We start from the raw sequence: 12,113 nt of genomic DNA on the forward strand, positions 1-12,113 counted from the left end.
CTTTCATTTTAGCTCCACCGCGATGTGTGATTACCACGTCCTCGGGACTGGGCTAGAGGCCGCGCGGAAGCACATATCGTGGTCCCCCGGAGTACCCAAAACTCTGGCGGAAGCGAACACCAACACGCCGGTGGTCCTCTCTGTGATCGGCCGCCCCCTGGACAGACTTCATTTCAGCCCGACAATCAAATATTGGACCTTCTTCTTTCACGAGGTCGCAGCTGGCCCGTCTTGAGTCGACGACTCCGGGTACCCGTTTCATCACACACGCCATGCATCCGGTCCTCCAGGCTCCTTAGAAAAAGAGAGTCCAGAATCCTCCCGTCACCCATGCTAACGGGACAGATGACGAACGGGGGGAAAGTTGGGCGCTGTCCGCGTCGCCGTATCCGTACCCGGCTGTGGCATCACGACGGAAGACGGATCGCTAAACGGTGGCTTCAGCCTTGGGCTGCGATGTTAGCCATCCATGACAGCTGAGGGGCGATGTGTCTTGTAAGTTCGGCCTGAGCTGGCGCCGGAGGGATGGCCATCAAGTTTGATCAGAGGCGTGTGTCACTGAGCCGTCGATTGACAACATTGAGGCGTCGTTGCTTTTTTGGAGAGTTCAAGTGACCCGTCAAACAAGCGGTGGTCGTTGCGTGGATGAGTAGTAAACCGGTCTGGCATGAGGGAGTATCACAAAAAAACAAACTCCAATGCCAGCCATTGTTGACGTGAGTGGAAAGTCTAGCAGCGATGACAGCCAGCCCCTTGGGGAGCGAGCCTGCTGCATTGAGAATGTGACGTTTCCAGGGTCCCAATTGCAACCTGCCCCGAGAACCCTTTGGTTCGTTTTGGGGGGAGGAGGGCCTGGTGACCATCAAGCCATGTCGGAGGCTTGAGAGTTGGGGCCGGGTGTGTCTCTGCTAGTCCAGGAACCAAAAGCCTGGAAGTCATCAAGGGTTCGTTCAATGGACGCCTGGCACGCCGGGTGCTGCGCACGCATGCGCCCTGCCCTCTCTCACTCTCTCCAGTCAGCCAGTCCCAGTACTGCCTTCTGACCTTGACTGCATACGCTGTTGCGCATCCTCGTCAGTCAACCTCTGAGTTGGCACGGCAAGTTGTCTCTCGTGAGCATGAGATATGCCCAATTCAGCGCGAGGATATCCAAGAAGCTCCGCGAGGCGCGTGTCTGCCTGCTACGGCCCCCTGTCTGGCCGTGGGCAAGTTTGGATCCCATGACGATTTGCTAACCGCGGGGTAATGAGGCGATGCGAAGAACTGCGGGTGCAATGCCGCGTTGAAGCCCCGTCGCTGGCTGCTCCTTGGTGGAATGAATGTGCATGCCCAAAGACAAGGCGTCTTCTTTTAGTTTTTGTGTGCGATCAGCGTCAACGAAACCGTGATACTGCAGTCCCCTTGTCGCGGGACGACAGCTCCCAAGCGGTAAGCGGGCGGCAGACGACGAGCGACAGACGGCAGGATCTTGATGACCTAAGTGATGGACAGCATCACGGGGACTCTTTGGGGCGAGCGCAGAGGCGCCGCAACCAGTCAAGCAGCAAGTCAGTCGCAAGCAACCGGGGGGGTCAGAGCATGTCACATCGCCGTGTCAGCGCTGGAGGACGGGTCGTCGCCGATTCGACCGCAAGCAAATTTGGGGGCTACGAATTGACCTCGTTCGTCGCCATCGCGGGCGCGGGCGCGGGCCCAAGCACGCACTTCTGATGGGCAATTGATCAAGAAAGCAGCACACTATCGAGGGCTATGCAACCGCCATGGGCGATAGTCTCGTGGACACGGGCTCTGCGAGCCGCCAGGTTCTCTCCCCTGTAGTCTTTGGGAATTCCTTTTCTTCTTCCATTCAGGAGGCTGCGTCTCGTCCCGAGGCTCGCATTGGAGGCCTGGGGAAGATGGAGAATGGGTTCGCAGCAGCTGCGCTCTGGCGATAATGCCATGGCAATCCAATCAACGGGGCACTGTATTTGCAGCGATTTTGGGGACTCGTGATCCGGGCTGGAGGAGATACGGGCTACAGAGGGCAGAGCATGGGGAAATGAAGGCCGGGACAGGGCTCCGTTTGGCGCAGCAATAAGGGAATTCCGGGGAAGCGATTGGCGGTCGTCCCGACGGTTGGGACAGCGTTGTCGTCGGTTTGGGTTGGTCCGAAGTCACGGGAGGACGAGTTGAACTGTAGGTGTGGCAGTCGAGCTCTCAGTTTAGCACAGAGAGGAGAGAGAGGCAGAGGGCAGGTGAGCAGGTGGACAGACGACAGGGCCGACGACAGGGGACAGGCTTCGGGGCGCTGGCTGTTGGCTGCTGGTAACTGAGAATGGCGTTTGGGTCACGCCGTACGGCAGGGTAATCGGTGGAAGGCGATCCGTTTCGCGGCAAGAGGCACGGCGGCTTGTGACCAGTGACCAGTGAGCAGACGGAAGTCGCTGTAAAGGGCAGCGAGATGTCGAGGCCGCATCTGTTCTAGGCCGTGTCTGCGAGAGTGGCAGAAGGGGAACAGTGCCGGCAGGACGGTACATGGTAGATCAGAGATGGCGCCAGGCCTGTTTGGGCAGCAGTCGGAGCGTCTTTTCCTGTTGGGGAAGTGTATGGGGGGCGTTCGGTCAGGTACCGAGAGACGGTTGACGGAAAAAGCGCGACGGAGGACCGGAGGTGGAGGGGGTGGACGAGGCGAGGCGAGGCGAGGCCATGTCGAGAGAGGTGGAGGAGATGGAAAACGTGGAGATGAGGCGCGGCGCATACTCGGCCAGACGGGCTGAGGCAACCGTCGAGGACTCAGTTCCGCGGTGTACGGACGGCACACGGTAAGTAGGTCTGGTCTGTGGGAGACTCGTCGGTATGAAGGCATTGGCATAATTGGCATGGTTGAGAAGACAAGAGAAGAGGGCGTGGCTGTGGACGGCAGAGACGGAGATGGCGACGGGAGGGCAACTGCGGAATTGAGCGAGTGCAGTGTCCAGTCGGTCCTTCCATGACGGCGAAAAGGCAGCCGTCGTCAATCACATGACCGCGTGCCATATGAGCACTGGGGTACGGGCCAGGCAAAACGGTCCCGTGGGCAGCGCAAAGGCCACTTTCACTTAAACGTGGAGCCTCTGTGCCTCTCAGCAATGGAGAGGACGTGGACGGGAGAGGAGGAGAAGAAGAAGAAGAAGAAGAGCTGGACCACGGGCTGGACGAGAGCTGAACGGTCCAGTCCAGGTCCAGGGCAGGTCTAGGTTCAGGTTCATTCAGTTGGGCAGTTCAGGAACCCTCTCTGCTGAGCCTCTGAGCCTCTCAGCAAGTGCAGGACCAGTACCGCTGGAACGGAGGAGCATGGAGAATGGGAGAGGGCAGATGACCGTCGACGTTTGCCTCAACGGGGGGCCCAGAGTACTACCCGAATAGGCAAGGACTGACAAAGATTGAGCTAAGCCACTTTGGGCAGCATCTCTGGTCATCCGCCGTGCAAAAGCGCGTTGGGCTACCCCATGGAGACCAGCGCGGGAGTTCTCCCTCCCATGACTGGGCCATTTCAGGCTTAGACCGGCCATAAAAAAGACGCACCCGAGCAGAAGACACACGTTCCTGATCCTCTGAACTGGACTCCGGGGGAGCCACCGCGCCTTTCCCCGTCCAGACAGTGTACCGACCTTCCCCGAACCACCCTCACCCTTTCTCGTCTCCCTTCCCTTCAGGCGCTGTGGGAGGTACCTCGAGCAGTACTATGGTACGAATACCGCGGTCCCTCAGACTCCCACACCCAACTCACCCTCACCCTAAGGGCCCCTACCCATCCTCCCTCCCTCTTGTCTTCTCTTCTTCTTCTTTTTTCGCTTGTCCCATGCCCCATGTTCATGAGGAGGAGATACAATTTGGTGCAAGGTACTTGGGACACACCGCGACTCACCCCCATCCCCCCTCCCCTTACCTAGGTACCCAGCACCCACGACTTTTCGTCTACACCCCCCACACCCAGGGCAGGCCGTCCACTCCCACACCCCCCCCCCCTCCCATCTCTATCACCCACCACGCCCCCCCCGTCTCTCTCGTTCTCTTCCCCCCCAGGCCCTTCTCCCATCGCACACATTACATACCTACCTACCTGCCTACCTTACTACTACTTACTTACATGCATCCCACTCCGCTGCCATCTAATCCACATCTCCCAACTCACTCCGGACTGCAGAGGTGACGATAATAATTAAGAAGTCCTTCCCCCAGACTTTCCACCCGTCCTCTCCTCTTACTTCATTGCTCCACCAAGCAACACCCAACCCGTCGACGACCATCCCGAGAGACGCATCTGCATCCTACACCTGCAGCATTCTCCTCGTCTCACCGTCCGAACACCAATTTCATATTACAGCATTCCTGTCGTCGCCCATCTGCCCTTCGACACCGTCACAGCTCGCCCCCGACGACGACCACATAGCACTCAAAGCACTACCGTCGACATCATCGTCCGCCACCAACCGCTACCGATCCATTGCTCGACGAGACATCACTCCGTCCCGCCCCAGGTGCCGAATCCACCCTACAAAAGACCCAGTCACCGCGCCTTGCATCCAGGCGCCGCCTCCATATCAACCGTCACCATAGATTCAGAACAGTCGGCCGCAACCTGCTCCATCCGAGCAGACACCTTCGGCAACATGCCTTATCCTCTCGCTACTCACGTCCTTACTGTGGACCCCAACGTTATCCACAAGGTCGACACCTCAAATCCCCAGAACCTCTACAGCATGTGGACCGGTAAGCAACACAGTCGGCTGCTCCCATCCGGAGCCAGTCCGGACTCAATCGCTAACATATCCGCCTCAGTCTTCGCAAAGTGCGCAGAGTCTGTTGAGCAGGGCCGCAGGTTAGAGAACCTCAGCTGGCGCATGTGGAACCACGAGACCTTCTGCTGCGCCGAGGAGGAGCAAGAAGCCTCCATCACCGCCACCAGCCAACCCAGAGAGATCCCCCAGACCAGCAGGTTACAAGATGTCCCTCAGCTGTCTGGCAGCGTCGACTCCGAAAACGAAGACGAAGCCGTCGAGTTCACCTCCACCTCCGCTCCCCTCGAGATCCGCCCCCGCATCCAAAGACAAGACTCCTGCGCGAGCAACCGCAGCAGAGGCAAGGAGCGCCACATCACCGCCGGCGACTTCGAGAAGATGGTCGTCTCCATCATCAAGGAGAACGAGCCTCTCTCTGCCCCTCTCCCCCAGATCGCATCACCATACATGCCTCCTCAGAAGGAGACCCCCGACCTGGCTCCTGCCTCGCCTTCCTACGAGCACTCCGGATCTACTACTACCGAGTCTCCTTGCAAGTCTTCAGAAGAGGAGCACTCCCAAGAGCCTCCCTCTCCCGAGATCAACTCCCGTACCACCGTCGTCCGCGGCTTCTCTCCTTCCCAAGTACCAGTCGCCCGCCCCGTGCCGGCGTCTCCCAAAGTCATCTCCCCTGCTGCTATTCCCGAGCCGAGTTCTTCGCCTGCCGCCAAGCGCGTGCAGTCAAAGAAGCAACCCATGTTCGCTCTTGGCGGTTCTTGCTCCTCCAGTGAGCAGGGCCAGAGCGTTGAGCAATTGCGCCCTATCCCGGCTCCTGCCCCCAAGCGCAAGATGTTCCAGGTTGGCGGCTCCTCTGAGGAGGACAGCTCCCTGAAGAGCGCCCTTGCTTCGGGTCCTAGCTCGCTGCTCACCGGTCAGAAGAAGACCACTTCCTTTGCCGACCACGTCCTCACCCGCACCATCAACGACAACTCTGCCATTGCCGACGATTCGGACACCGACTACGTCGACGAGAGCGCCATTGACGACGAGGATGACTCTTCCGACTGGGAAGACTCGATCGAGGACAGCAACAAATCTAGCATTGACGAGAAGACCTTCTTCCAGCGTGTCGACTCCAAGGTCAACCTGACCTCGCGTCGCTCGCTTATTACCCTCATGATTGACCAGCAGAACGACCGCGGCCGCGTTGGCAACATTGCCTCGCAGTCTACCTCGGCGCTCCCTTGGACTCGCACTAGCCACCCGGCCCCGCCTACCCTGGCCGTCTCCCCCAACGACTCCGACGATGCGCCTCTGATGATGAAGCGTGGTAACCGATCCTCGCCTCTGAAGCCCATCACCGAGGTGCCTCGGTCCGCTGCCCAGCCTATCACCACGACTGCCAGCCACAGCCACCTGCAGGCCGCCCTCTCTCCTCGAACCACCCGACGCAACATGCTCGCGACTGAGCTTACCGAGTCTCTCCGACGCAACCTCCTTTGGGAGCGTCAGCAGAAGTCCTCTACTGCCAATGCGGTCCTCAAGCGCCGCCACACCTCCCACGACGTCGCAAACCTGAAGCAGTACCCCGAGAAGGCCTACATCAACAAGAACGAGGATGTCCCCGTCGCTCCTCAGTACTTCTCCAAGGACACGGACAACTTTGGCGGGTACCACTCCAAGGGCTGGTAAAAAAAATCCACACACCACAACAACGTCATCATACACATACCACACTACAGCACATATTCACACGATATCCGACGAGCGTGCACCTGCTCGAACAAAAAATGATTTGGTTGCTATTTTGCATTGCATTGCGCGCGAGGGCATCGCATGTGCTCTGCTTTCTATCATTGTTACCCTAATGTTGGGCGCGCATGGGTGGGACTGGTCCAATGGGCACGGCGATTGCCCCCTGGACTTGACTCTAATTGTTACATTTGCACGGCGTCTCTTCATATGATACCATGGTCTGTTTTGGTTTTGCAACATACCACCTTCATGTTTTACCAATTGGGTTGGGTCTTTACATTTACATCTTGGTTACGGGAAGCTTTGTACTCGAGGAGGATGAATTGTATTCTATGGGATTGAGGGGGAGACAAAGCTACAAAAGGCAATACCCGAGGGCGACCTCAACAACAGTCAGACACTGTTGGGGATGCCGACGATTAGGGGCAAAACGTACAGAGGAAAAACCTAGCCAAAAGTGGAGATGTACCACAAGCGAAAAAAGGACGGGGGAAGAAAAGTGCCTGCGCGCGAATGCTGTCGGCGCAGAGGATGGGCCACAAAAAGCGGAATCATTACGACGAACAAAAAAATCGGAAAATCGTCAAAGAGCTTATCAAAAACAAAATAAAAGTTGGCCATTGAATCAAAACTACTGCTGTGTCTCTACATCATCGCTCTCGTGCCATGTCTGAATGTGTGTCTGTTGTTCTGTTGTCTACCTTACCCCAAAAAGGTGTCCCTGTGACTGTCCGCTTGAATGTACCGGTGCCAGCCCGATGACTGCTGCTGACTGACGCAGGTGCAGCCGGACACACCCATCTGACGGAGCAAGGCCACGTCCATGCGCTCACCGCTTTACACTGCCAGGGCCAAGCAGTGTATTTTTGCCCACTACATAGGTACGGTACGGTAGCTACCGTAACTCCGTGCCTTAGCTCACAATCACAAGCGAGAGTGTCGCGCACCGCATTGTTCCCTGGACATTGAGGTAGGTAGGTAGGTGGTGGTGATTCCAACAACAGGACGCGGGCGGGAACGGCGTGCGGCGCTAGGGCTGCACTGAGAGTAGTTCTAGCCCCTTGGGTTGGGGCACACACACGCACTCACTCACTCACACACTCACACGCGCTTCGCTTTGGCATTTTGAAGATTGTGGGTGTTTTGTGGACATGTGAAAGTCCGGTATCGTACGTACATTGCATTTGGCTTACGGAATCGGGCGGTGGTGCTGGTGGTTTGGCTGTGACCTTTTTTTGTTTTTTGCCCCTGTGACGGTTTACACTTGTAAAGTACGTGCAGCATGGGAGGAAAATGCTTGTGATTATGGTTGTTTGGCGTTAAGGTCGTGAATTGGCAGAGCGCTTGAAGAGTCACGAGAGAGAGAGAAATTACTTGCACGAGTTACGTGCTCATTTGCTGACTTTGCTTGTCTTCCGCATGCCAGAAATGCTACCGAGAATCACTACCGAGGAGCTTTTGTGTTCGTCTGGTGTTATAGTTTTGATTTATTTCCGATCATGTGCGGTGGTGGCCCGCAGTATATCGTGTTTGTTCAAACCAAAAGTTGTACGGCGTGGAATGGCAATGGGTGTTTATTAAGGTTTGAGGCTGTCAGGTGAGGAGGAGGGGAGTTGAGGGGAAAGGAAGACCTGAAGGGCCAGCCAGCCATTGGAGATATGGTGGTGGGGACGCGTAAACGCCTGGTGTATGCGTCGGATGAAGAAGCATCAAGACGGGCGAGATCGGATGGAAAGCTCTGGGAGAGATGTGATGGGGGGGAAGGTTGTGATGTTTCTCGATGTTCTTACCCTGTATGGAGATGGGGATAAATTCGAACGTCCGATGTTTCTTCGTGGAGTGTCTGTGGTTGATTTTTCGCAACTGCCGTGTCCGAGGTTTTTGCTCTGGGGGAGATTTGGTGGTGGCTTGTGTTAGTTAGTTCTCTCGTGAGGTAGATAGCTCTTACGCTGCGTTGCGCTGACCACTGTATTGTTTGAAGTAGGTACATATTCCTCCTAATGTCTAATCTATTTTCATTGTCCCGGAAAGACGGAGGCGGCTCTGCATATCTGGGGTAAAAAGTCGCGGGAACCACCAGATCTTGGTTGCGCGATTCTAGCGGGCGTTATCGTCTGCTTGTCCTTCTTTTCAGGAGGCATCCCAACGACGTCGACGCCCTTTCGGACAAGGGGGCGGCGGCGGCGCATGGGAAAGGATCGGGGAAGACGCTAGAGACGAACTACACCTTGATGTTTCTCGGAGGGGGCAGCCTGAGCGTACGGCACTCTGCCGAAGATGTTTGTGTGACTGAGCGAAGCCCGTTGCCCTTTTGTCTGGATGGTCTTGTGGCGTTTGATGGCGGCGGGCAGGGCGTTCCGTGTGTGTGTGTGTGTGTGTGTGTGTGTGTGTGTGTGTGTGTGTGTGTGTGTATGTGCTTTGCGGCGGGAGGAGGGAGGATGCATCTTTGTGGCGGCGGACGACGACGACGATGGGAAACTACGGGGGATTTTTGGTTCCGTTTTCTGGGGTTGCGGGGTGTGTGGGATGGCGCGAGAATTGGAAATGCCAATGAATGGGAGTTCTTTGGGATAGGGGATTTCATTGGAGAATTGGTGACTTGCATAGTTCTGGACTTTCTTTGATAGATGGGCGGCCGGGTCGAGACCTGCACCCGTGTCTGACTTACACTGATATGTATCTACAAACTCTGCGATTTGGCCAAAGGGAGCCCGGCCAATAGTTCTACACACGTTTCTCGTAGTCGAGTCGTAGTCGAGAAATGCGGCTTTAAGAGTGCAGCAGTTTTAAATCCAGCGGGCTGGTATTAATTTGTCCCAACACGCACATGCAGAGTATGCGTTAGCGGTTTTGCGGCTCATGAGCTAGGTAGTTAGATAAGGCAGGTTTTCTGTCGTGGGTGGTCTAGAATAATTGGGCGCGATGAATCTCGCTGGAACTCGATCGGACTAACAGCCGCATCTCAGGCCACTTCCAACATGCGTATGTGGGGGGAAAGGGCGTTTCTTGTCGCGTTCTATTCACGGGCACCACGCGCGCGCGGCGAAGCAGAGTGCAGCCGCGCTACAGGTTCCGCGCCGAGCTTTGCTGGCAGCAGCGCCGCAGTCGCGCCGGAGGGCGGAGGGGGTCCTAGATCTTTGGACGGGAGTGGTTCCGCCCTCTTTTTTTACCTGCTGAGGCACACGTACAAGGAGAGACGTGGAGAGAGGCTGGAGAAGGGGGGGCGTGTGTTTGTTGCCCGTTGCATCCGTGAAGAAGGGAAGACGAAAAGCTGGAACTCACGTTCGGCGTCTTTGTGGAGAACCCGGGGTGTACTGCGTAAGATGGCAGCGGGAGGAGTTTCGCTGGAAATCTTGTCAAGGAGGGTAATTTGAAATGATTTTCTGGGCGCGCATGAAGTCACGATGAGGCTCTGATGATTGGGAGGTACGTTATGGGATGGGTCCTGCAATGGGATGTTGACCGCCGGGAGGAAGGGGTTTGACAGCTCACCCAACGACATGATGTGCCGACCGGTTTTCCTTTGACGCGTGGGTATCTCTTTCCAAGCAAAGAGAAAAAAAAAATTTGGAGACGGTGTTGGGAAGGGATGCGTGGACGTGGAGATGGCTACTCCAATTTTGAATTTTCAATCTGGGACCCGGGATCTAGAACGCCCGAGATGGGTTGAATATTCACACGCAAGACACGAATGAGGTTGAGGGGGTGGGAGGGAGGGGAGTATGTCCGAGGTAGTTTCGAAGATTTGAACGGCAATTAAGGGTCGGTGATTTTGCCATTATTTTTGACACATGCAAGTCATGCGATGGCAGTGCAACACTCTCTATTGTCTTTGAGTGTGTGTCTCGTTCATAGGATTCAAGGTTGGTGGTATGTAGGGGAGTTTCCCGATCAGCCGAATAACCTTCATCGATCTGCTGCCCCCCGAACCATGCGGCCGTGCTGCTGTTGGTCGGGGGCGAGACCGCCAAGGAGAACACTGTTGAGTTTCTGGCTACAGCCGAAGGCCTCCAGGTGCTGTCGCAATTGCTGAAGGCATATCAAACTGGTCAATGGCTCCGACTGCGGGCAGAAATCTAGTTGCCGACGGCACACGATTGGGAAAGTAAAAATACCACCAAAAACGCCAAGCTGTTTCTTTACTTGAGATCGGTTTTGCGACGTCTCCCCCCGCCGGAGATCTCGTCCGGTGTGTTTTTCGAACCTGTGCCGTCGTCGCATGTGAGGCCGACCGTCAGGCCCCCGGCCGAGCCGCATCAGGGGCCTGCGAATAGGTGACACGCTACAACTAGACTCGGGAACGCGACCGGCTGCTATTGGGTCAATAGGGCCATGTCAATTGCCAGCAGTTCATTGCAGTAGGCCGGAGAGTGCGGCCGAGACTAAGCTGAACGGTCCCCCGGAAGGCACCTCCATTGCGGAGACGCGTTAGACAGCAGCGCATTGTGAAATAATAAAATTGAAAATACAATTTCACAAAATGCGATGGGGGAAAACAGCTCTTCGTGGAGATGGATGTGGAGGTTCGCACGAAAATATCTCGGTACCAACTCGGTGTTGTCCAGAGCTTCTAGACCCCTTACATCCCAGTCGACACGGTGCCGAAAACTGACAAAGCTGAGCAACAGCCGCAGATTGGAGAATTGGAGCACAAACAGACTCCTTCTTCACACGCTCACTATGCCTGTTGGCCTTTTTTTTTCTTGCGCTCTCCAAAGTGTGAAAGTCTGGGACAGTGGATGTGGTCAACTCCACAATTAGGCCGTGGTGGAGAGGCAGAGAGGGGCGTCAGTCAAGCCATCCGCCATTCAAAATATTCGATTTCTTTTTTTTTTCCCCTTCAGTTTTTGGGGTACTCTTTTTTTTTTTTTATCCCCTCTACTATCCCCGTGAACCATCTCCGCTTTTTGGGGGCCAGAACATCGAGAGGAGCAAGACACCTTCCAATTGGGCTTCGTTGATTGGCTCAATTGACACGGCCTGGTCCCTGGACCGATGGGGACGGCGGTGGATCGCACGTGGACTTTCCTGGGGCTCGTGCACGATGTGGCTTTTGCATCGCGCTCAACGGGGGAATACTGGGCGCTTGTGTACGTAAGCGTGGAGGGAGCTGGGGCTGTGTCTCCGGTGGATAAGCCACACTGCGACGGTGGAGGTCCGGCGTGGCCGGCCGAGGCCCGATCTGGTGAGGCTTGAGCGGGTGTGGCTTGGTTCCCGGTGTCTCTCATCCCCTGGTTCTGTGCCTGCCAAGGAAAGGGCCTGAACGAGTCAAGATCAAAGGTCACCTGCCCGTGGGCACGAAGAGCGCCCCGGCGGGATGAAGAGCGCGGGGAAGTGTCCGCCGTCCGCGTGTCGAGGCCTCTTTCGGCCTTTGCGGCGTTGTGCTGCTGTGGTGGTTAGGCCATGTGACACTTGATGACGAACGCCCACCCTTCACGCCCCCCGGCGGAAAGCCGGTGGCTGCTGTCCGACTTGCAAGTTGCGTCGGATGCCCGTTTGTCGGGACATGGCCGAAGATATTTTTGAGTTGGGAGCGTTTGGGACGGAATTGCCAGTAAGTTCGGGCGTGTGTGTGCGGAATGTCCAATCGATCCGTTTCTGCAGGGTCTCTTTTCTTCA

General features: G+C 56.2%; 1 protein-coding gene across 1 annotated transcript; it reads left to right on the plus strand.

The window, feature by feature from the left end:
• Positions 1-4,631: 4,631 nt before the first annotated feature.
• CGCS363_v014293 (Uncharacterized protein) lies at positions 4,632-6,431 on the plus strand (the record flags this gene model as incomplete). The annotated part of the gene is made up of 2 exons (XM_036646142.1): positions 4,632-4,731; positions 4,801-6,431. The coding sequence occupies 2 exons, from the start codon at positions 4,632-4,634 to the stop codon at positions 6,429-6,431; spliced, it is 1,731 nt and encodes a 576-aa protein (XP_036488849.1).
• Between the last annotated feature and the right edge of the window lie 5,682 nt (positions 6,432-12,113).

The sequence above is a fragment of the Colletotrichum siamense genome (assembly GCF_013390195.1).
Source record: "Colletotrichum siamense strain Cg363 chromosome Unknown KSG_Cg363_contig10, whole genome shotgun sequence".
NCBI lineage: Eukaryota > Fungi > Ascomycota > Sordariomycetes > Glomerellales > Glomerellaceae > Colletotrichum > Colletotrichum siamense.